The 26552-nt window shown below is 40.9% G+C and overlaps 1 protein-coding gene and 1 long non-coding RNA gene across 5 annotated transcripts in view; one reads left to right on the forward strand and one right to left on the reverse strand.

Annotated features, from left to right (window-relative positions):
- The window catches only part of PPARGC1A (PPARG coactivator 1 alpha), a 368813-nt gene that overhangs the window by 52967 nt on the left and 289294 nt on the right, over positions 1-26552 (reverse strand). For 2 of the 3 annotated variants that reach the window (XM_027642670.1, XM_027642673.1), the window contains exon 2: positions 10917-11096. In XM_027642670.1, the coding sequence (XP_027498471.1) occupies positions 10917-11096 (180 nt within the window). Of the gene's footprint in view, positions 1-10916; positions 11097-16108; positions 16304-26552 lie in introns of those variants that run through there. The other variant, XM_027642671.1, reaches the window with a different exon arrangement.
- LOC113946823 overlaps positions 24765-26552 on the forward strand; it is a 29061-nt gene continuing 27273 nt past the window's right edge. For both annotated transcript variants that reach the window (XR_003527569.1, XR_003527568.1), the window contains exons 1-2: positions 24765-25046; positions 25182-25281. This is a non-coding gene — a long non-coding RNA (uncharacterized LOC113946823). The remainder of the gene's footprint in view (positions 25047-25181; positions 25282-26552) is intronic.

The following is a 26552-nucleotide window of genomic DNA, read 5'->3' on the forward strand; positions in this document are numbered from 1 at the left end:
CTGCGCCAGAGGCAGCAGAGCTGTTTTGTAATATTAGCCTCTGTTTTGTAACATTATCCTCTCTGCCCGAGAGATTTCCTGCTGCAAATGGGAGACTTGGTCTTCAGAGAAGCATCTGACCTGACCCTTTCTGTATGAGAGTGGGATCAACAGCAAAGAAAATGACAAGAGATGGCAACACTCCCATCACACACAAGCAGAAGCACTTTGACACCCTTTCACTGGAAATGGATGAATGTCTCTGCAGTGTTAAGGACTGTGTGATATTTTCTTATGTCTCAGAAAAAAAATCCACAAGTTATTTTGGCTTTCCTCCAGATGCAATTGAAGTGACAATTGCCAATGTTTTGCCTGATATCTTCATACTTATGTGAAGACTGACAGTTGGGCTTTTAAGGACAGTCAATACAGCCAAGAAAATCCACTCTGGTTCTTGTGGGAGAAAAAAAGTAAAGCAAACATACAACCAGAAAAAGAATTTCAAAAATGCATATCTTTCCCTCAGAAAGGTAGAAATAAAAGCCTATTGCTCCTTTTGTGCATGCCCAGATGGTCAAATGCCTAACAGGGCACATCCAAGCAGAGGTCAGTAAGCATGCACTTAGGTTTTGTTTATTAAAATAATTGTATATGCATCCATTTCAACCTGACAGCTTTACAATTTCACTGCTCCAACAACAAGCCTGTGAAAATGGACAAGCTTGGTACCTGTGGAAGCTAAGGTTAGCACAAGTAGGTTTCCTTATTTGAAAATTCGACATGAAAACCAAGGCCAGACTGAGAACACTCTTGACTGGCACTCAACTTCCTCTGAAAACTAGAATTTGGCAATAAAAAGTGTGCTGGTTTTGGCTGGGGTAGAGTTAGCTTTCTTCACAGTGCTGGTATGGGGCTGTGTTTTGGATTTGTGCTGAACACAGGGTTGATAATATAAAGATGTTTATGTCATTGCTGAGCAGGGCTTACACAGAGCCAAGGCCTTTTCTACTTTCCATACAGCCATGCTGGCAGTGAGCCTGGGAGTGCATGGGAGGTTGGGAGGAGACACAGCCAGGACAGGTGACCCAAACTGACCAGAGGGATATTCCAGACGATATAACATCATGCTCAGTATATAAAGCTGGGGGGAAGAAGAAGGAAGGAGAGGTTTGCAGCGATGGCATTTGTCTTCCCAAGTCACCGTTATGCGTGATGGGGCCCTGTTCTCCTGGAGATGGCTGAACACCTGCCTGCCCATGGGAAGCAGTGAATTAATTCCCTGGTTTTTCGTTGCTTGTGTGAGTGGCTTTTGCTTTCCTTATTAAACTGTCTTTATCTCAACCCACGAGTTTTCTGACTTTTACCCTCCCAGTTCTCTCCCTGTCCTGCTGGTAGGGGAGTAAGCAAGTAGCTGTGTGGGGCTTGGGGACTGCCTGGGGTCAAACCACTACAATGGGCTTCTTGCTATATACAGCCATGCCTCAAGGAAATTCCATAGTTGCTTAAGACAATAGTGTAAGATTTCCCAAATGGGATCAGGAACTCATTACCAGTACTAATAAAGTCATTTTAAGGAGAGGAGAAGCAGCAGCAGAGGAACACAGGAGTAGTTTCTCAACTTTCTGCTCCATGTAATCCTGCCTGGTGGGCTTGAACCAAATGATTTCCTGAGACCCCTTCTCACTTCAACCATTCTGTGATTCTGTAAAACCTTCCCATGCTACAAGTTCATTCTTCATCCTTTACCACCCACACTGTCACCAGCACTACCTGGCTGCCCACACCTCACCAAGAAACCTTCCTGAAGCGGACACCAATAGACCCAAGATCCGCTTCCCTGAGTCTCAATACACAGGGCCTGGCAGAGTGCAGAACACTACAGCTAGATCCAGCTAGTCAAATGATACATATGTAACAGGAAAAAAAAATTCTGAATACTACAAGACTTGTAAAACTCTCATCATACCTGCTTTTTACTCGTGGTCACTGACTGCTCTGTGGAAATGTGCAAGCCTACAGCATTCCCACCGAAGTAAAATTCTCAGTGAGAAGTCTCACTTCCATAACTTTTATTTCCTGCAGTCTCTGATGCAGCTCCTGAATTATTATGTCACTGCTTAAACAGCAACATGGGGAGAAAACAACTGGGTTTTTTGCAAAGGTTTTGGAGTACTTTCAGAATTTTTTGTCCTCCAGGAAAAACTACCATTCCAGGAGAAAATTCCCATTGTTTCTTCTAGCAGGTCATGTGGAAGCAGAATGTTCCTCTGACCAAACCAATCCTCCAGATAACCATTACTGCACCTCCTTGCAAGCAATCTCATGGTGAGAAACTTTTCTACCCAATTTCTCCATTTTCATGCAAGTGCAGCTCCTGTAGAAGAGATCTGCCGTCCCTCAGACCATTTGATGGACTGCCCCTCCAAATCTCTAGATTTAATATCACTGAGCCTTCAAGGAGCAGTTCTGGCAGCAAATAAAACAGAGGTATAAGAAGTTCTCTCTGTCCATTTGGCACCTCTAACCCTGCAATGTGCTTAGAAGGGATGATCCTCCTGAACTTTATGTGATGAGCTGGATGGCTGTGAGCAGTTCAGGCAACTCAAAGCTGTCATAAATCAAGAAGTCAACAACACTTGCCTGAGGCTGCCACCGCGGCTCCTCACAGAAAATACTCTGTTCTTCTGATTATCGTCTTAGTGATTAGAAGTACCAATTATGGACCAGCACCCCATTGTTTTACTCACAGTAAAGCACAAAAGCACAGATGTGTGTGAGGAAATGAAAGTATTATTCCAGTGCATCACACAGCTCACGCTTCATGACAACACCAAAATCTCAATAGGTTTTGGGTTTGTGCTTTCATAAACAAAACCCAGTGATTACTGCATATGGTAAAAAGCAAACTCCAATCATGGCCCTTCAGACTCATCACCACTGCAAAGTGCTAATTAATTTCTCAATCATTACGAAGCAAGACTGTTGCTTCATTGTGTCAGAATGGAAAATTCAGCCAAAGCAACCAGTTATGCATTGCAAAGGGGATGATTTCCACCGAGACCTGAACCCAGCCTCCATGGCTGAGTGTGCAAGCACACACAGTCAGAGCTCCATGCCTGCCAATGCTGCAGCCCATCACTTGCAAACACAGGCATTAGGATCCTGTACGCACCTGCACAAAGCTACTGAAATAAAAATCAGACACTGGAGAAAAAGAGGCCTATAAAGCTGGCAGGGGGCATTCCTCCAGAAAGGCTGCAAATTTCCAGAGCATCTGAGTATTAACTACTGTAGTACAACAAGAGCTACAAGTGGATAAGTTTTCACAGACACATATACACTCTTCTTTCTATATTTAATCTGTTCATGGGGAAAAAAACAGTTTGACATGATTCAATACCCAAATTTTCTCCCTGCAACAAATATACTCCATGCAATTTCCTCCTCCTGACCTACACATGCACAATAGGTTAGTGGTACCAAGGAGAAAAGAATTCCTAAATGAAGCCTTGTGATGATTTTATCCTTCTGTAATGGCATGGGCCAGAGTTAATGTTAAGTGGGATGGGGCAGCAGTGGAAGAGCATGCCAGGGTTAAGATGGACTGTTTAGCAGCAATTAGCAATGATGCATAGTGCAAAAATAGCAACAATAAAAAAAAAGGTTACACTAGAAAAAACCCATTAATGGAAATAAATTTAACAATTTAGCCAATCATCATTTGTCTAAGAAAGGTAAACTTTCTATTGCTGTTGTTAAGTAAATGGACAAGAAAAAACCCAGACAAATTGTATCAGAAATATTTACTTCTCACTAGCAATGAGTTTAGGAGTGTTTTTCTAACAAAAGAAAGAGCTACCGTCCCACATTTTTGTGACCCTCTCTGCAGTTCCAGGGAGAAAATATTTAGTTCAACATTATGGTAAGCTCCAATACGGCTCTATTTATGTGACAAGTTGACAACATACAATTTCATGCTTGTTGAACTGATCTGTGTTATATATTCACTGCGAATATTATGAAGCCTCACCATTATAAATATGAAACAGTATACACTTATTCAAAATAACTCCAGCAGTAGCAATTTATAGCTCGGTTGTTTGTGTGCTTATGAAGTCCAAATGCCACCTTAAGAAGCTGCATCTCACTAAAACAGATGTGGAATGTGACTGTGACCAAAGTGGATTTAAGATGACCTCTGTGAAAGGAGGCTATTACATTTTTGTTTGCATGGCAGCTGACACCAGTTTGTATTTAGCTATGTAGCCACTGGGAACACAGTGTAACACAGTGTCCTCAAGGGCTGGTTTTAACACAGGCCAAGACATCCGCCTAATGACCTAATTAGCTCTCTACTGTTTTGGTGAGTGCTAGTCTTCCCTCTTAGAAAAAGGACAGGTGCTCTACAGACCAGCTGCACAGTGAGTATCTCAAGCTAAAGCTGCTCCAGGTGAAATGTCTCCTTAATGGGACTGTGAAGAGGATCAGTTGCATTTTCTTGATTGTGCGCCTGGGGAATGGTCTTGGTGGCCTCATACATCAAACAATAAGCTCTCAAAGCAATTTTTTTTCTGCTCATTTGGGACTTCTTTCCTGCCTGAAGGTTTCAACCAACATGCCAGGTTCTTGCATTAAAACAGAGATGTGTTTAGACAGTTTGTATTTTGTCCAAGTGGGAAAGAAAATGGAGCAGCAGCACACCTTGCTAACACTAGATACAGAGCATTTGCATAAACTCTTCCCAATTACATAGCAGCTGGTTCAAGTAAAATAAATTCCACTTACTGCTTGAGCCTTTTTAAATGTCAGCATAGCTAATCATAGATTATAGTTTACATATATCATCCCACACAGACAAGATGTTATTGTGCTGGTCTTCTATTTAGCAGATGTAGAGACCTAAGTCAGGCCAGAGACACTGGAAAAGGTAATGCATACAAACACACAAGAAAAGTGACATTGCTCCACCAGGAATATAATGCTTTTACCAAGCGTTTGCTATTTTCTTTCCCTGGAACTGAGGGTCTCTCTCCTAGTCTCGCAAGTGATTTTTATGATACATTGTTACCTTTTACTGTTCTTATAAAGTTTCCTATCCCAAATCTGCATCTTTAGCCTTTTATGTTTATTGTTGTATTAAACCCACAACGTTGTCTGTTTCCCTACTAAACCTATCCCATAGCCACATACTGTACATTCATTTCTCTAGGACCTCAGTAGCTCTTATCTGTTTGCTTTTATGATCTCTTATGAACTGTTAGGAATAGCAATTTGCAGCACTGTTCGTAAAGTCATCTCAGCCTGAACTCAGCCTTCCCCTTTTTTTTGCCATACAGCAATACTTTCTGCGACGAAATCCCATTTGCCATAGAAGCATTTCATTACAGGATGCATTTTAGAGGGACACAAGTTCCCAAGTACACTACGTGTGCCTATCATGTAAAACACTCAATGCGTATGAATCCAAATTTCAAAAAAACTACTTATTAGAGCAGGAAACTACATATTGATGTGAGAGAGCCCTGTGTTGCTTCCAGATTCACCAATATGTTCTATGTTACTCCCCAGAGCTATTTCGTTTGTGCCCTCTAAGTTCTCAGAGAGGCTGCTATGTCGTGCACACAATCTCAGTCCTTTTAAGTGCTTTGATGAGCTTTATTCTGCCATTATGCCATCTAGAACATTAAACACAATGTTTAAGTTCTATGTTAAATCATGATCAGTTCCTATTAAGTGTTTCAAGCTCCTCATTTTTATCAACAGTTACTTTATTAAATCCTTAATAATATAGATGGAATAGTTAGTTAATTTGTGTGTTGAGCCATGGATGTTAATTTGTAAACATAATAACATACTGCAATCATTTGCATAATAGCATTTTAATCTTTTTAGTAAAAGCTGTAATTCCCTACAAAGTACGCTGCAGTAGAAACTAAGTGACTATTGGTAATAATAAAAAAGGCCTTAAAATTCTGATCCTATTATAGTGTTGGAACATACCCAAACTGCTACCATAATCTCTGAAATGTTACTGTTCTCTGATTTAGGTGTCTGTGTCAAGAATAAAAATGAAGTATAACTGGTAGCAATAGACTATTTCCTAAATGTAATTTAGTATTCACTAAGCACCAGCACTTTGCAAATAGCTCTGAGGCTTTCCTTCAAAGTTCAGAGCTCTAGTTATGCATATTGTGTGAGGTACACCATGCAGCTCACCTCCAGCCTCTGTTGTGCTGAATAGATGGCTATGATAAATCATGCTGATTTGGCACTGAAGGGCATCAGCCATCAAGGATTTGACTACCATGTCTTTTTTTTTTTCCTGAGATTATATCTCCTTGAACTGCCTGCCCTGGGCTACTAGTTTTGGAGAAAATTAAAAAGTGGAAAAAATGCTAGGGAAGGCCACTACAGAAAGTCTCTATAGGCTCAGTTCTCTGGAAACCCATTAACACCAGTCACAAGACTGGCAAAGAAAACATTGGTGGCTGTTTAAAAGTCAGGCCAAGTCATTTTACGCAAGATCTGGTCATTCATTAATCAATCTGGCTGCAAACCTTGAATGAATAACCTGCAATGGTGAAAGAGGCTGGCAGCACCACCGAACATGAGGGAGCTTATAATCTGAACCAATGCCCTGGTGATGTTTAAGGCTCCCCTCAACACTCATCATCTTCCTGATACAAACCCTTCCAAATAAATAAGAAATCATTTATCTCCATGAATTTTCCTGCTGCCAAGAGCAAGACAGTCTGCATTTCACTGTGCATTTCTTTTTCTCCTCACATTCTCATTGCTTGTAATACAAGCACTTTTTGGCAGTCTACATAGCTGTCTTTTTAGGCTTTCCAAATACATGGCACACAGAATGGCCTTGAAAAGTAACCTGTGCTACACCCATATAGAACAATTAAAAGCAAACTAATCAAATACAGTGAGCATCTCTCTGGAACACAGAATTATGTAAACAAATTATGTAAATAAATGAAATCAGCAGAAGGGCAAGTAATATGGGTTTTCTGAAGTCTTTTTAAAGGCTAGAAAATGGGTTTTGCCAAGCATAAGATTTATGATTTTACACAGGTTCATTATACTTTAACAGGTAGTTAACGGGCTGCATTTTCTCTTAACATCAGTTGAGTTATTTGCAAACAATGCCAACAAAGAGCTACACCCGCCGTAGATATCTTCTCTCTCCATATTGCTAGGCATGGGTCATAAGTAATTTTAAATGTGGCTAATCTTACATGATATGGTATAGTATATGAAGAAGCCTCAAGGGACAACAAAATATTTTCATGAACAAAAAGCTTTCTCACTTGTGATACATTAAGTTGTATGTTTGTTCACAATTTCACATAGCATTGGCTTTGAGAATGAAAAACTAACCATTTTGATTTTCTAAAAGTAGCCAAATCAATTTTTTGCAAATACAATTTTTTTAAGTCTAGTTCTTCACAAAAGCAAATCATAAAAGTGAATGGTGCAGTGAACCATCTAAATAACTGGTCTTGGGTGACTTATTAACTATTTACTTGCATAAACTTGTGTCAATAGACAGTACCCTGAGGGGTAAGAACTCCTTCATTTTATCTTTCCAATAGTCAGAGCAACAGGCAAAGAATACTAGGTAAAAAAAAAAAGTGATCAAACTGTGAATAGAAAGAAATCAACTAATTCATAATGTACATAAGTACAAACATTGATAAGAAGAGCCTCTGCACTGGGGCAGACAGTCCAGGTTTGATTTGGGACTAGTATCAGTTACACTGGTGTGTGAGCAGAATCATACAGTGATGAATTAGGCGTGTCTGCAAAATACTGGTGTGTTTTAACACTGGAGTGAAGGCCAGTATCTCATCACACCTAAGCAGATGAGAGCAGGGATTTATACTCAACACTTACAAACTATCTAGACTAATTGGACCTTTATCTCATTTGGCTTCTGGTTGCTACCTATTAATAATTTCTAGTCTGTGAGCCACTGGGAGTGTCTAAGCTTGTGGGTGCTTGGCTCAAATGAGCTTTCAGGAACATGATTTGCAGTAAGACCAAAAATTCACTTTCTGAAATACAAGTATTTCTTAAAAAAAGTGCACCAGAGACACTCAGGAACTTCATACCATCCCTCACCTAGACAATGCCACGTGTACTGCATTAATACCTCAAAGAAGACTGTGTTTCAGTCAAGGTTAGGTTTGGCAATTAACACTGTACAGCTTGTGCAAGTAATTCTGCTCTTGTACTTCCCAGCATTTGTTTGTCATTCTGGTTCTTTCCCTTCCACCCCAAACAGACTGTATTTCTATTTTTGTATGACAACACATCATCTGGAAGCTTAAGTTAGATAAAACATACTACTCCCACAATGATAAGAAAGAAAAAAAGAAGCAAAAAAAGGTAAAAAAAGAAATTATTTTCTTTTAAAAAAAGCCAGTGAGGATCAATATGGAAAAATCTAGAGATTACCAAATGGAAAACTGCACAAAACTTCCATTCTCTCAGCTAAAACAAATAGTTCCTCACAGACATGTGAGATAACTCTCTGGAGGAAGAAGACATCTTCTTCTGATCTTGAGCACCCCCAGTCGTCACATTACAGAGCAGCAGAGGCAAGAAATAGTGTAAGGTATCCAGCTGCATGATGGAGAATGGGGACAGGGTTAACGTATGGGAGGAGAAAATAACTGTTTCATTCCCATCTTCCGAGGCCAGGCAACTAAGAAATGTAAATGCAACACACTGTGACGCTGAAAATAGTCTAATTTTGCACTGCAGTATGGTAAAATACCATTAGGGCACAGTTCGTGCCTACAGGTAAGTATGGGCCAAGCTGTGAGGTCAGAGACAGTGATGCAGCCTGCAGCAGAAGTCGATTGGTGTGAAGGCATTCACAAAGAAAACAACAGAATTCGTGTGTTAGGAAAGAAGCAGTATATTTCATTTCCAAACTATTATTTCTGACCTATTACTTGCTGCCTACGTGCCTTCCCCCAGCTGCACTCCCCATTTCCCCATTCTCCTATTTCTTCACACCGGGGCACCTCATCCTTGACATACCCAAATGTGCCCATGCAAGGTTACCTAGCCCTAGTGACCAGTACCTCATGTCACCAACTCCCAAGGTTAACTACAAGCCTATCTGGTTGTCTTGTTGTTTGTAACATGCTTTGATTTTCAGAACAGGAATTATTTCATACAGGAAGTGACAATTCCTATACAAGGCATGTAGGGGAATGGTCACTACCTGTCTGAGACAACTTTGTACTCTGCAGCTGTGGCCATCAGAGCAGCCAGGCAACAACACATGGCGCAAGCAACAGGTCTGTGCTCATGTTCTACTGGTTTTATTGGAATGATTTGTGTGCTTAGAATCGGTAAATACTTACTTGTATTACTTATCTGGAACTTACACTTTGAAAGTCTGCATCTTCAACTGATTTTTCCTAAAGGAAAATGCCTCTGCATTTGGCTTTTGATAACTGTGGAAAAATATGTCTCTTCCATTATAAAAAAAGCAAAACCAGCCTGCACCACACTAGCTGCAAGTGTGGTCCCTGCCCCCTTGCCTCTCTGCCACTGACCATCCAAACCTAGTCACCAGCAGGCTGTACCCTGCCTGGGGCAGTACAACTGCAATTCAAGAACAACACGGGGTTTGGAAACTTTGTAAAACAAGGTGCAGAACACTATACAACTAAAGAAAACAGAGGGCCTAAGCACAAGGCTTTGCAGGCCTATTTTTATTTGAATAAAATTAATTTCAAGTTACTTGGATGTAAATCACAGAAACTGAATAGAGAAGGCCAGTTTCTGCTATCAGTTACACTGGTATAAATCCAGTGCAACTTCATCTCCATCAGGGAGATCACTGTGGGTTCAGAGCTGTATACAAAAAAAAAAAAAAAAGGGTTTTATTCAGGACATCACCCTAAGTAAGCATCTTATGATGTTGTTTCAGTTAATTTTTTCCAGCCTTTAAACTCCACCATGATAATTCAGGGCTTCCCTGAGCCAGTGGACCAGCTGTACTTCCTGGAGCTGTGGTACCTGCCATGTGAGAGGCAGCACCCGTAGCTTGCTTTTGCACAAGGTCTTCCTGCCAGATAATCAATTTATTGTCCAATTTCCTGGTCAGTGGACGATCTATAGCCTTTCCTATTACCAAAGAGGGAAGGAGGTTAGGGTTTAAGAGGGGCACAGCTGCCTGAAACCATGAGGCAGAGAATTATGAAGGCTTTACACAACAAAAGAAAGAAGATTGGAGACAGAGATAAAGGGACAGTAACCCTCCTCTCATACACCCTGATCCCCAAGGCAGAATTGGAAAGAAAAGATTAAAATCTCTCTAGCACTCTTCGACTTTTACTTTTAGACTGCTCTCCACCAGGAGATCTATGACTTCTCTGCCAAATCCACCCTTTTTCTCCCTAATACATCAACGACGAGGACCTCTCAATTTGTGTGCAAAAGAACCTTGCGCAGTAAGGTTCTGAGTGGTAAAAACCTTTACCAGAAATGTTCCAGCTACTCATCAATTAGCTGCTGTGCTGCACTCTGCTTCTTGACGAGGAATTCAAGTAGAAGACAACAAACAACTTTCGACTTTTGCTTTGTAGCTGACAACTGTGCAACTCCTCACCGTGACACCACAGGGCAGTGTACTGTAGGCACTGTTCAGCTGTTTTCTTTCAAAAATCCAAAGTTCCATTTAAATCCTTTCAAGGCTTCACCCCCCACACCCCTCCAGATCGCAGGCCTAGTTCTGATCATGCAGATCAAAGGAACCAATCAGAACCCTTAACACATCACCACATTTATTGTCTCTTAATGGGGGAAAAATTGTAAAACTGTTGTCCACCAGGGTAACAAAAAAAAAAATCAGAAAAAAAGCAAGCAAGGACTTTGCAATGTGCACTTGCATCACCTTGCCTTACCTCAAATATATTGGCGGGTTCATTGCTGTACTGATTGGAGATGATCTCTGACTGGTCGCTATACCACTTGAGTCCCCCCAGAAAGCTGTCCGCGTCCAGGTCGTTCACATCGAGTTCAGAGAGGTCAAGTTCTGGGAGATCTGGGCAAAGAGGCTGGTCTTCACCAACCAGAGCAGCACACTGCAGGATACAGCAACACAGAAATAGTTTCATTAATTACCAGGAATCTATTAACTTTAATATCATGTGGTAAGAATTAAACCTGAATTTAGCTATGGCACAGTGTCACTAAGATTGACCTTTTTTTCTGGAAAAAAACCACTTAAGTATTTGATCATGGCTAGTACTATACAGGTATGCAAAAAGGATGAGGAAATAGTAGGGCATAAGCTGCCTTCTCTGTCACATATCTGTCCAGGGACAACGACTTTCCTTCTCCCTACACTATTTGATAACAATCGTGTTCAAAGCTTTAAATCCAACAGCAGAGGCCAAAGCATGTCCTTATTCTCCTGCTTCAGAGCAAACCAGTGCAGGTACAAGTTACAGATGAATACCTCTGGGCAAGGTCTGTCACGTATTTCCTGATGCATTCAGGTTAAAGAGGCACAGCCTGTTACAGCCTTCAGCCCTGGGGGCTAGCTCAAGCTGGAGATAGTCACACTTTTCACTTCTACAGAACTTTACCACAATCCTTGCGGTCAATCCTGATGGTGGTTACCATATGGGCATAAAAATGCACGGGTTAGTGACGCTGCTGTGCTCTGTTCCCGGTGCATAGACCACAGCCATATCAGGGTCCTGGCAACCAAAGTGCAGCTTGGAATATCCTGATATTCTCCTCTGGGTGACAGGCACAGTCAGTTCACACAGCCTTTCACCTGCTTGGTGCAAACACATCTACTATCCTAGACAGTTCCCTAAATGTCCCTAGAGAGAGGATGTAGTGAGAGAATCAAATGGGTTTTCCTCTTAGGGCATCCTCTGATTCAGTAATCCTAAAGTAGAGGGTCTGTGAAACGTTTTGATTGAGGCAGTAAACAAAGTCCCACGAATCCTCTTCAGCAGCGCAAAATGTTTTGTCTGCACAACTTAGGAAGAGAGTGGGGATAAATACAAACAAACCCGGAATCAGTATCCTTTCATATGCTAGTATGAAGCTAGATAGGGTATTGACTGACCTACTAAGGAAGAAAAAATTAATAACTTTAGCACAGCAGTCGAAATGTCAGAGTATCCACCAAAACCATTTCCTAATTATGGAAAACACGTAGTAACAGTTTGGCAAATAGCGGAGTTCCATATGTCAATGCTGCTCAATTAAGCAATTCCTACTGCACTGTACCATGTATCCTCGTAACTCCCCTCCGAACACCTACATCGATACGTGTATACTGCAAAGCACACGTAACGCTGCAAAGGCACCAGGCGCTGAACGGTTAAAAGCCATCTAAAGTCAACTGAGCCTAAGGACATCCACCCTGAGTATTTCTAGCAATGTGTTAAGGATGGTCAACAGCAGGACCTTCTCAACTCCGGTCAGTTGACTGGGTGGTTTGAATGATTTCCCAACTTCTATTTGGACTGAAGTCAATGCAGAAAGCGCCACTTTCTGAAGGCAGATGTCTGTAGGGCACTAACACAGTGTCCATGGATGTGAATTGCTCAATACCAGTTATGTCACTCTCACAAGGACCGCCTTTCACAAGAATGCAAGCCAGAGCTGCTGAAGGTGCATTTCATTGAGTTTTTTGTCCCTGGGAAGCTCGGAGCGTCTGCAGTGCGCGGGCTGGATGCAGCAGTGCAGCCGTGAGCAAAGATTTTGTCTGTTGGCACAAAGACTTGGTGCAGCTGGTGCGAGCTATAATTTACCAGACAACTTCTGCGTCTACCAGGACACTACGAGATAATCACGGAATAGGCCAAGGGGCAAGGAAGCTGAGAGGTTGCAAAACGAAGCTCTGAAATAGCAGTTGTTTTTCTTCCCATTATTTTAGGAGCTGCAGAACTTTAAGAAGTCAAAACCCCACTTAAGTAATCTTAACTGCACACAATTTTTTTACCATTATTTTGGGCATAAAGAAAAAAAAAAGAAAAGAATTAGAAGGCTTCCTTTTTTTTCGTGCGAGACACAACCTTCTGGCAGCAATCTTATAATACAGAGATGACCTTTTTTGATGCTTGGCCGAAATCTCTGATCTCATTAAAGGATAATCTAGTTTTTGACTGAAAAGGTAGATTCTCAGTATCATTCTCAGGTTTGTGTGGTGGAGGTCAGTAGCTTATAACTGATGCCACAGACTTCTAAAGTATCCTGCTGATCTCTTACTGCTTTCATTTATAAAAATAGCTTCACTCTGTGAACCACCTACTTAAACATGTTTACTTTTGGTAATCTGCATTTTTAAGTTCCTACAGTGGGCTTTTGAAGCAATATAAACAATGGTATTAACAAAAAAAATTCCTGCTCATCACAGCTTTCATTTACCTGTAGTGACTGCAATGTCACCTAAGAAATGTAACTGCTGAAATGAAGTATATATGCCTTGCCAATGCTGACATGATAATAAAATCAATGTTTCTCAATATGACATTATGCTTCTAATCTGAGACACATTAGTAGCAAGTGTTCCTGTTATTAATTTATATTTGGCCTTTGGATGATGCCAGATTTAACACTCCAAGTCCTAAAACTGTCCTCATCTGACACGTTGATATTTACTGTTTGCCTATACATCTGTAACAGGTGCACCTGCATTGCTAACACACATTTTACTGTCTTCCCACAGTTATTTGATATGATAGTTATTCCATAACTATAGCCTTAATTTTACAGTAACATTTAGGATGATAAAGCAGTCACTAAACACAAAAGGCTAATTACTGTGCGTTATTTCACTCCAACAGACCTTTTTTCTCTTAGTTCAGGCGCAAACAATAAATTAGCTCAACTGCACTGATGGTAATGAATCATTATAATTAAGTATAATTCTTCATTAACCTTTTGGATGTTTTTGTGCCTTTGAATGTAAATTTAAAAAAAAAAAAAGACTGGACTCGTGCCATATTAATTATATTAATGAAAATATAATCTGCATTTTATTTTTAACAAGTTTTTCAAAGTGCCAAGGGGATGAACTCAGGAAAGAGAGAGAGACTTGACAAAATGTGTGTCATGTGGATTCTCTCTATCAGTCTTTGCAACCTTACTGTACATCACCTTCATTAAGCTGTGAAGCACTGGGGACGCTGATCAGCTACAGTGATGCAGGCCTTTATTGAGCAACACGCCGTCCTGTCATTATGAGAGCAAGAATATAATACATTTTACATTGACAGCAAACATTAATGATTCAAAAAATGAAAGCTGCCTCCAGTACCTGTGCCTGCATTATTTTAGCTCAGTAAAGGTGATCCCCTGAGCCAAAGCAGCAGGCAGACACTAGTATTGCTACAGGAAGTGCAACGCAGGAGCACACTGGCAAAATCCTACCCACAGTTAATCCATCCACCACACAATTAATATTAAGATCAAACCCTTTTTTTCCTTCTTTTTTTTTTCCTCTGCACTATGAAAAAGTCATTGACATAAATTATCTATTCTGTTACTAGCTTGAAATTACTGCTGGAACTCTAGTGATTAAAATAAATCTTCAGTATTTCCACATAAGCCGGTTCTTCAATGAGCTCCTAGCAGCATTAGGAATAATACATGATGGAAAAATGAAGCTACGGCAGCTGAGACCCATGCTACAAGCCAGACAACAACCCACAGGATACTCCAGCTACTCAGAAACAATTAGGACTTTGGAGCCAGAAAGTCATCCACTTACAGACTTGACTCATAATAGCTACAGGACATATGAATTATCCATATCTATTCCACTTTACCAAGAAATCAAAACAAGATAAGACCAATTACAATATGCAAACAGAAATCAGCAGATACAATGGCAAGCTGCAAATATTTAAAACATGACAAAATGACTTGAGAATTCACATACATGCTCTGCCAGATAGGAAAAATATATTGGAGAACATGGGAATGTTTTTACTTTAGATGGGTAGCTCTCTACAGCATGAACATCTTAGTTAAAAAGCATCGCCTGTAACCTGTTTTTCCCTTCCCCATTGCCCGAGGGGACCATTTTAAGCACTTATTCCAAGCCCGAAGCCAGAGGATTAGTTCCTTTGAGCAGGTCTGTATTTGGGATTCCTCTCCATGGGGTCCAAAGAAAGTTTGCCTCGCTTCACAAGTTGCCTGAACTTTCAGGTAATGCTCCATTTTGCCGAATGCAAACATGCAGAAATCCTCAAACCTCACATTATACTCCAGAGATTACCACGGGGCTGCTTGCCTCTTTTTTTTATTTTTTCCTTTATGAATTGTAGCCAGCAGAAGCTGTGGATTTGATGTATTGCCGTCTATTTTTACACAAGCAGCAGCAGCAGCGGCGGCAGCAGCAGCAGCAGTTCACACAGTCCTGCATAAACTCTATTCTCATGGTTCATCCTGTTGTCTCTGCTGTACAGTGGGATTTAACCATTTGCTGGACTATTCGGATTGACTGCGAACCCTGCTCTACGGGGCATTAGCTACAGTGTCAGTATTCCAATACCACAAGAAGCAGGGAAACGTCTCCTTCCAGAAATCTCTTTTAAAAAGCACCTAAAGCCAAACAACAGGGTATTCATTCCTGTGTGCATTTTGTATTCTGCCACTGATAAACAAGAAAAAACCTTTGACAGAGCACAGTGAAAGAAGCAATTAAAATTTAAAGCCAATGGTTAATTTTAACTACTTTTTTTTTTAAAGAAATGTTACTCTTATTCTAAATAAACATGGCATTTTTCCAACCAGGCCACTAAACGCCACTGGAAATGCCACTTCAGACACCGATTCATATCAGTATCTTAGAGCATAAATATTGCATATGACGGGAAAGCGAGCCAGAGGCACATGAAAATAGTTTCCAACTGCAGGAGATAGTATACTGATGACAGGAGCTCAGCTTTGATTTGCTCAAGGCATCGCAGAGTAACCTTAAAATAGCAAACTTACTGGAGTTAAGATAAGATATGGACTTGTTTGCAAAGTATGCTGCCTCGGCCGTCCTGCCAGCTCCCTGACCAGCCCACCATCCCCGCCACCGCCTGCACCCCACGCGCCACCCACGCCGTGCACCCCTCACCTCGAGATCACTCCATACAGAGTCCTGGTTGCACATGTCCCACGCCATCCAGCTGCGGAGCAACGGCAGGAAAGCTGGCAAACTACAGTCCAGAGGCAGGCAGGCAGGCAGCAGACACTCATGCAGGCAATGAGACCCTCTCTGAGAGTGAATCGAAGGCACCTGTCTTACTACTGTTCCCCGTCACATGACAAAGCTATTAAAAAGTAGGCTGGGCTGTCACTCATCCAGCCTTCTGGTGCCGCTGCTCCAGCCCGTGACGTCAGCCAGGGGCAGACCCAGACTGAAGTGAAGTAAATCTTTGCAAAACCCGCTCAGACCTCGGCGGCCGCAGCACCACGCTGCGATTCAAAGCAGATTTCCACGCCACACCCCTGAAACACTGCTCCTGCTGTAGCACAGTTCCTATCCCTCCCCATCTTCTTTAATTTCTTGGCTTGCTTTCTTTGTCTTCCCCCCACACCCCGGCACACAATAGGCTGAGCTGTGCTTATTATAAAGAAAAAGTGAAGTGACTCCCAGCCGAGCTACAGCCTGCATGCGAGTAGCCCAAGCCCAACCTTTCCAGTGGCCGCACCGGCTCCTCGGCACTGTTCCCTTTGGAGAGCCTGTCCCACAGTTCAGCAAAAGTTACACCACCTTCCAACATTTTTTTGCACTCGGGGATTTTGCACCTTGCCAAATGTTTTGGTTAGGTTAATGGTTTCTCAGGGATAATTGCAACTCAAGTTAGTTTTTCCACATCAAATGCATCAGCAACACCCCTCACCCCCACCCCAGCATTTCTCTGGAATGGAGTAAGCATCTATAAAAAACATTCCTACAGTTATCTCACCTGCTCCAAGGGGGAAGCCTGATCCTGTTCCTAGGTAGATTACAGTATTTTTGAGCTGCATTTTAATCACTTCTCTGTCTCAGTATATTTCCCAAGAAACCATAGCTGTTACAAGCAACTGCCTCAGTCCTACCCAGGACCACCCTGACCCACACCCGCCTCTCCCTATAAGCTGCCTCGGAACATTTCTGTACAAACACCACACACCAACCCTTCTGACCTGGACTCAGCGTTGGTTCATTGAAAATAAATAAATAAAAAAATCTCTTGTTGTGTGAAAATCCAGACACACAGTTAAAAGACAAGTCTTCTCATCAAAGTCTTTGCCAGACAACAGGGGCTGCTGCAGGTGCAACTGGTTTATGATGCCCCTTTGCACTGCATACACAACAAACTCCATGTACCAAACTGAACTGCAAAACGTTGCCCACAACAGGGAAAGAAAACCCACAAATAAAGGTCATGTTTAACTATCTCCACCTGCCTGCTTATTGTCTTAAGCTCCAGTTTTTTTAATTACCTGGGTGCAAAAAGTCTCGTGAAATGTAAGCACTGGCTCTGTCGTGCTGGGCTACCAGTCAAAGTTAGAAAACTATAACTGATCATTCTCTATGTCATGAAATATTCATTTTCATTGTTATTTGCAAACTCAAGTATTCTAAAGGCTAAACGAATTCAATTATTATACAAGAGTATGGCAATTTTGCTGAGAGAAAAAAATAAATACAAAGTACAATTCTTGAAATAGCCTTTTTCTCACAGACATTGGAAACTTCAGAAATGGTAGGAGGTCTCAGATATATTCTTTGCTTATTTTTGTTCCCTTGTAATTCATTATTGCCAGTCCTGATAAAATGTATATTTTTCCCAGCTTGTGCTTAAGTTGCAAATCACATCACACTGTCATATTTTCACCAAGCACAGATGACAAAAATGGCATTGTTCTTACTTTACTTAATTAAAAAAGAAAAAACCACAGCAAAATACCAAATGACTATGGAAAGCCTTTCCTACAAATAATTAAATTAACGGTATTGCTTTGCTCTCATGACGAAAAAAACCTAATTTCCTTCCCAATTATATGCTGATTTAATGATAAAACTGCAGTAAATTATTAAGATCTGTGGCAAAGGTGAGTACCTCTACCCCCCGAACAGTCAACTGTGAAATAATGCTGGGCACCTGCCTGCCTGGAGTGGAGTTGGTTCTTATTAATTATTATCTGTGGATCCATGGTTGGTGGAATATTCTCCTTCAATACCTACTTATAATTGTGTTCATTGACTGTGCCAAATCCATCATCTTTTTTTTTTTTTAAGTTTCATTCACACCTTTTATAGAAATGTATTTACACTGGAACATTTCATATTGCTGTTTTGGATATTTTGACCTGCTCATGTTGTTTCTATTTTCTACATTTCCACTTCAATGCTTTCCCTTCAAATTAGCAAGTTAACTGATAAATAAAAACTGTGACCTTAGCGGTGCTCTCACCATACAAGCTTTAGAGATTGAAGAACTTTTTTAGTGCACTGTGGACGGTGCGACCAATAGGTAATAATTACAGAGTCCCCCAGAGCTTTTCTATGGCCACATTATAGCTTGAACTTTTCTGGCAGTTCCAGCGTTACCTGGAAGGGATGCCAAGCACGATTCCAACTACAAAAGACTGTGAGATTTCAACAAGGGTTCCCCATTGCTTAGGAAGAATTTTTTTTTTTTTAACTGAAGTGTCTAACGCCAGCCATAGTATAAATTTACCCACTAGGATCTTTTTTTTCACATGTTTTAATGTGGGTTTTGAGCATAGTGCTTGTGAGAGCAGAAAAGCAAGGAAGGCAGCTGCAGCACTGGTGTAGTTTGGAAATGGCGCAGCTTCCGCATATGTAAATGAAACCTGTGAAACCCGGCCAGCACCTAAGCTGCTTTCTCAAAGGAAACCTTGTCTTCTAAACATTCCCTAGTAGCTTTAGCAATGCTCGTCCCTCTGTTTTGACAACACTAAAGAATTGCACAATCATCTTTTGTGCGGCAATATCTAAGCACACACATAGGATATTTGGTTCCATAACAAACATATACAAAGAAAACCCTCCTTTAGCTGGAAAGTCTGTGGGTCTGTTCGATCCAATCTGCCCTATTGAAAAGTCAATCATCAGACAACTTCCTCAATCCTTGTATTTCCTCTGTTTTTAGGTTACTCTGTACTGAGTCTCAGCAATTCCCAAATTTTGCGTTTTCTTCTTTAAGGGTCATAATTCAAGAAAGTTCTGCTAAGCCTTCTAACAGCATTTGGGCACAAATTCGCAAATCCTGATACATTTCCAACAGGATTGGAAGGTATGCCTGCCTGCAACAACAGGCAATGGAAATCAAAGACTGAAGCCTTCAAGCCCTCTGTCCTTGATTTTTTCCTGGATTCAGAATTGATTTTATCTCTTTCTCCTCTTCTTTCACTCACATTTTCTAACTATGATCATGTTTTTATTCCCTGTAATTTAGGTTTCTTGAAGAAGCTACTGATTTTGGAGCCCTCATGATTTCAAAATCCAAAGCTTAGTCCCTTCATTATGGCACCAAGGAAGAAAGATTTTCTTTCCTTGCTACTTTTCCAGTGGAAAAGGGACAACCAAACTTGTTTATAAAAACAGTTTCAGCCAGATGAGGTTTGCAAACCAGTTCTCACATCAGTTCAACCCTTTCTGCTCAACCTTCCAAGAGTGAATGGCCTTACAGCAAAAGATCAGACAATGCTGTGTATAAAAGAGGAATCTGCACTCCAAAGGTGTGTTAGCGTGAATGGTGTTCTATATAAAGTATATGTACCCTATTAATTTTTTATTAGAAATCTTCCTTCTGTGCATCTTAACTCTTATTTTTTGCACAGTACTGTATTTGTTTTCCAGTCCATTCTCTCTGTTCCACTTCTATCCTATTTGTTTGCTCTTTTTTTTTTTTCCCTTCTCATCTTCTTTTCCTTATTTATCAAGTTCATCCTACCCAGAATATACCTTCAATAGCATAAGTCAGTGAGTCAAACTCCTTGAACTTCTGGGTTCATTGGTGCAGTAATTCTACAGTGGAATAAAGCAGTGTGCCCTCTGCAGTTTTGCTAGGGCAGTTATGACCTGAGATTTTTTTTAACAAAGAAAACCCACGATGGTGCTCTGTACCAGCTCTCTGGAAAGCTCAAGAGATCAGGGCCAAATTAATTCCTGGCCCAGCTCTGGGTCACAGGCTGCTGTCTGAGGAGCTGTATATTTGAGAGTCCAAAGTAACTTTCTCCAAATGGCGATGCGTTACTGACATCACTGACACCAGGCTGAATTTTGCCACATCTGCTTCCACAGACTGAGAGCTCAAATAAAGAGCACTGAATGCCAAGGTAAATCACTCGCTTGTTCACATGCAACTGGACCTGACTGTGACTATTTACTATTATTGCAGATTACCAGATTATTGGTGTTAACCAGGCGTGCAGATATGCAACTCTTTGTAACTGGTTGATTGTAGTAAAACCTTCCAGGAGTGCCTAAGTGAAGCAAGAGGAGCACAGGTACCCACTACAAGAAATCTTCTTATAATTTTTCTTATACCTCTCTGAACATTACATTTCACATGCGTTTTTCACTTACTCATTACTAAAAACAAGAAAAGCAAACCACTCAAGCTGATTACATAAAAAAAAAATTTGCCACTTGTTTCCCCCCAACATTTGGAGCCCATGTTCTACAGGACCCACATTTGCTATGATTTACAGGAAAATCCAGCTTGTCAGGCCTGCTAAAAGCAGCATGAACACTCGGGTGTTACTGTTTCATAGAAAGACTAATCTGTAAAAAAGCATCTATATTTAAATTTATGGCCCCTATATGTTTGAGAAACAGTCGTGTAAACACACCAGTTTCCTGGGGAGGCTTTTATGCTGTTTGAGCACAGAGACCCAGGCAAGACAAGGAGATAGATTCCAGTTTTGCACCTTCTTGCAGGTTGGCAGAGCAGGCAGGACCACATCAAAATCACAGACCGTTGCAGATCTTCATCATCTCTCCTTACTCACCTCACTGCTGATATTTCCTTGGAACAAAAGAAATCATAAAGTTCTTTTTATCCCTCTATCCTTCCACACGTTCAAGTCACTGGAAGAGATCAAAACCTGCTCACGTCTGATTTTATCAGACCCAGGGAACTGTTTTCTGGCATTCCTGTTCAGGGGCTGGGAGCATCTGCTCTGTACTCAGAAGTTGTGCCCTTCCTCTCCCACTCCCAGCCTTGCTGGGATGCTCACACCCTTTCTGGGCACGGGCAATTGTCTTCTCCAGCTTTAGCCACAAAGGGCAGAACGCAGAGAAGCTTCAGGGATATACCTCGTATGTGTAACTCTATGCAGAGCTCTGGCTCCCCAGCCAGATAATTCTCATTTACCCCTATTACCATCCACCTTGCATTGTCTTTCCCAGGCACCCAGAGTACTACCCTGGAGCCCTTGTTCCCTGACTCGTTCATCATTAATGTCAATTAATTAATTATTACCAACTTTTTCTGAGAGGGATCTGAAGAGCATGAAGAGGATGATCCCATAAACAATCACCATGGACTTGACATCTTAGGGTACAGAAAAGATTCCCTGATGCAATCGTAAGCAATCTGGTGGGAGCCAGAGCCAAACCCGTTCCAAAGTTACCATCCTTCACTGAGGCAGCCACTCAGCTGTCACACTGTGTTTGGGGCTTGCTTTGCCACCTGGCCATTCAGTCACCCAGCCTGGAGGGAACTTGCGGTGCCCAGGTTGCCACAGCAGCGCAGGAGAGCACACTCCCTGCCAGATCCACACCAAGGCTCACAGTAGCTAGTGGAAGAAAAAACTCTCCTATTTCCATAACACAGCCTACCTCCTCTCTAAAATGGCTTGTAAGGTGATTGCAGTGGAGCACACGCAAGGCTGCAGCGCAGCACTGGAGAGAACAGCAACCTTTAAATACTCTAAAATCAAATCTTGTTTTACACAAAAACGCTATGGTAAAGTCGACATGAATGAAGCACCTTTGAGTGAAGGAACAGAAGGAAAGGCAGTGGACAGTTTTAGTGCCTCCTAGCAATTTTTTTTAATAAACTAGAGATGACAGACAGCCTTACCAACATCTCATCTTCAAATATGACTTTCTTCAGAGGGTGCTCAGTGAAACTGAGTCAGCCTTTTTTCCTGGGCCTAGCTCTTGGCATTTTTCATACTAAAACAAAATATAATATGGAAATAATTCTGAACTGTAGTCATCTGACAGGATTTCAGCAACATTTCTCAGATTTTCTCTGCAACAATTTTAGGCAAACAAAAAATGAAAATATCACACAAAAGTTCTGGAGTTGTTGGTGTGTTTTGATTTTTTAAAAAATATGCTTAGGCATCAAGTCACTCTTTATAGAGTTATGCCTGGCTGTGGAGAAGGGCAAGCTTCCGCAGAAACTCCTGTGAGTGGGCAACAGAGCTTCACCTGTGCAGCAGCCAACGCTGGCTACTTGGACTCTGAAGGTTCCAGGCTGCAGCAGAGGTCCCCTTCCCCAGCCACCCAGAGCTGCTGCACCCTGTTTTCCTGAGTCAGCCAAGGACAAGCCAAGAGGAAACGGGGTCACCTCATCACAATAGTGAGCGCAAAGCAACAGGTTCACGCAGACAAGGCTTCTGAAGGATCAGCTTCAGCTGACCTCTTAACTAGTAGTTTCTGCCAGACAAAATTGAGCCCTGAAGTTATTTTTAGCCAGAACACTTCATGAATTGCAGTTAACTTGCAATATGCAAACTAGTGACTAGTGCTAGAGGAATCCCTATGGGTTTGTGGTTCCACTCTCTGCTCAAAAGTCCAATTATTCATTTTTCTTAGAGCTGCAATATTAATCTAAAAAAGTTGCACAAATGGCAAGAGATGTCATCCTCCCTCCATCCCCAAATCAGATAACAAAAATAAAGGAAGATAAGCATTTAGCCCAGGGCTTATTAGCTATACAAAGTGCAGCTATAAAACTTTGGAGGCTGACCCTCCTCCAGCGACGCTTTTGACAAGAAATTTGTCAGTGTTTCCACCTCTGACTCAAGCCCAAACAAGCCTGTGCAGAGATGGAATGGGAGAACTGCTAGACATAGAAAGGTTTGGGTGAGTTACTATTGTATTTTAATTTTATTCTATCCAAATCATTTGCCTGTTTATCTGTATGAGAAAATGCAGTAAAACAAAAGAGGGGTAAAGTAGCTGGAAGGGGTGACTGCACTAAATATTTTGGAAGGGAATGAAAATCTTTAAATGGATTTAGGCAGGCTTTGAATCAGACCTTATCACAGAAGGTAGGACCAAGGCAGTTCAAGGCAGAAACTGCTCCGCACGCTTCCACCTTTTTTTTTTTTTTAAATTTTTGTTCTACTCAGACTTCTCCAGCTTTCCCCTGTGAATGGAACAGGGATAAAGCACAAAGATTGTGTCAACTACCACCTTTTTTGACATCTTTGTTCCCAAGAAATTTAGTATTTGCTGAACTGATTAGTTATTATTTTGGGACACTGGTTAGTTATTATTTTGTAAGCGGTTACCAGTGAAGATTCATGGCTCCTCCACAAAAGTCTGTCTATCAACAAATAAGGCAAGTTTGTTACTTAATGTTTGTCCTTAATGGACCTCTACCATCGTAAAATTCCCTGACAATCTGACACAATTAAACATTATTTGTTGTTTCCACTCTTTTGAGCAGAAGAGCAAGCCAGGGCAATGCATTTAAACAAAAGCATGTAGGATTCACACTGAAATAGAGACTTCACCAGAGTGCACCTTTCCCTTTTGCCCACTGCAGGCTCCTCCTTCCTCTCTGAGGAACAAAGAACAAAGTAAAAATAAGAAACTGTCTGAATGGAGGATTATTTTAATTTATGTTGCAAGTTGCTATGCAAAAAAAAGCTCTGAAAAAAACCCTGAACCAACACCAAAGAGCACTTCATCATAATATTATTACCAATTTATTAAACGAAGATTGCATAGACTTAAGAAATGAGTGTGACACATTGCTGGGGGTTTTTTGGAGGTAGATCTCCACCTGTTTCATTCTCACATGCACTCCTGTTTACAGAGACATGGAAAAATGTTTGCACTTCAGTTCAATGCAACACAATTTTACATTGTTTGCAGTTTTCTTTAAGGCGGGGTAGGAGCATGCACAGCCAGCTGGAGATGTACGTTTTCGGGAGACAGGGCTACCATCATCCAGGGAGACTGGTGGAAACACATGGCGCTTGTTAATTTATATCCTGGACAATGCTATAAATCGAAGCATTGCTGACAATTCCTGCCCAGTAAACATGCTCAATTTCATCTCCCGTTAAAAGGCAAGCAGGCACTAAATAGCAACACATTTTGATTTTCATTTAGCCACTTTAATGATAGGTGATGTTAGTGGAAAAAGATCATTTATCTTCAGATTTATTTTATATGAGATAAAAAGCCTTGCCAATTTTTTAAAATTCATTTACACAAGTGAATAAATCTTCCCAAACAATAAGTGGGAAAGTCATATTTCTTTAAGTTTGCTAAAATCTGAAAATGCTGATCTTGGAGTGAAATAGACAGCACTGGCATTTTAATCAAGATCATAAAGACTCCCCTTCTAAATAAGAAGCACAGCTTCAGAAAAAAATATCTCCAATTCAGAGGAAAGCCTTTTTTAATACATTTTGTCAAAAATCTCTGATAAATCAGGAGAGAAACATGCAATCTTTATATCTCCTTCATTCTTAGAGCAGTTCCAATGTGAAGGCTACCTAAAAATAGACCAAACCTAACCTTTCAAATATCTATACTGCTGCATACCAGGAACGCAAGCTTTCAGTGCCTCTCAGGGCTTTCAAGAGCCTTGTGCTGTGCCTGTCTTCTCCTCTAGCACATTATCTCATGTTGCATATTACACCCAAGCATGAGACAAGCTGCAAGTTACAATGTGCAGTGTGTTGCAATATGTGATTTGTGTCCCTTCGGAACACACAAGCAGCAAGATCGTCAAAACCAGCCTTCCCTATTGGCTGTTTGATTTTTTGCCACAACAAGGACACCAACAACACTGAACCTAGTAAGTGGGGATGTGAAAATGAAGCTCTGCCCCAGTAGCACTGCTCAGAAAGCACAAGCTGTCTGGTTTGCAGCACACCACTCTTAAAAATATGAAGGGGCACAATAAGCTCTTTTGTCTTATTGTTTTCTACAGTGCTTGCAGACACACTTCTACCCATCTAAAGAAGAGACTTTCCAACAGTGCACTGAACTCTTGATGACTGATGTAGAATTACAAGACAGCAGAATACATGGTAACTATTTCTTTGCATTACACTTCCTAAATTGTGATTCTGCTTGGCCTTAACGGTATAGATCAGATTCATCCCAAGCACAATCTCAGCAACTTCAGGTCAGTGATACCTGAAAAATCAATAGCATTTAAGTTATAACATGGGAGATTTTGGCCCAGGCTGTACAAATACTTACTTTTATTGTAGATATTCTTCACTTGGTATTATGCTTCATTGAATGTATTTTGATGTTCTCTAATGCTAAGTACTCTACTTAGCAGGTTCTGAAGCCCCACTAGGAGATGGAATAGGCAAAATCTGTACTAAACCAGGCTGTGGAGCTGCCCTGGAGGCTCTGAGTGAGTTCAACTTTTGCTTACATGAAATAGAAAATCACCCTTGTACCAGTCGTAAGCTAGCTACTCCTAGCAGGAACAAACTCATAAGGACTCACTTTTCTTTGTTTACTGTCATGGTCTGCTCTGACAGAGTCAGAAGTTTGTCAAGGAATTTTACTCTGTCAAAAAATTAACAAAATAACTTATACTGATCAAATAATGGAACAAAGCAGCATCAGACTAAACAAATTCCTTCAAAGAATTTTGGATGGAAAATGTCTTACTGCTGACAGGGAGGCAAGAATAGCAAACAAAGGTATAGAAATAAAAACTACTCAATAAAATATAGATTTCATTATCACCACCTATTCAGCTTAATTTTCTTGGCATCCATATCCCTAATGCAGGTTTGTGATAGATCGTACAATCACTTTTTAATTAAGCCCTACTGTGCTTTGTATTAAGAACAAGGCAGTAGACATTATGGCACAATATATCTACCAAAATATTTAATGCTTATCCTTTTCATTTTGGTATTTAAAAGTTGTTCTCTTAGGAGGTGGTATCAGTATTTAACAACATTCTTGACAGTAAGTATAAAAACAAAAAGCTTCATACTTAATCTAGCCATGTCAAAACTGAAACCCCTTAAAATAATTGCTTTCTGAATATATGGTATTTCCATTGCATTATTTTATTATTACTCAGCTTGCAACATCTTAAGATGCAAAACTTGTTCTTTTCCTACATACTGATGAGATAGGAAGTGGCATGAGGATAGAAAACTGACATTTGACCAATACAGTTGAATGGTACACGAAACAGATGTTATCATGTCACAAAAGATATATTTAATGAGAAGCTGTAGAAGACTGGAAGCTTCCTGGGTTGGTAGTATTTTCTTTGGGGTTTAGCCCTCATTCGGTGTATTGCAGCTCTGCAGCCTGTGATGGG

The sequence above is a fragment of the Corapipo altera genome, unplaced genomic scaffold (assembly GCF_003945725.1).
Source record: "Corapipo altera isolate COAL_440 unplaced genomic scaffold, ASM394572v1 22, whole genome shotgun sequence".
NCBI lineage: Eukaryota > Metazoa > Chordata > Aves > Passeriformes > Pipridae > Corapipo > Corapipo altera.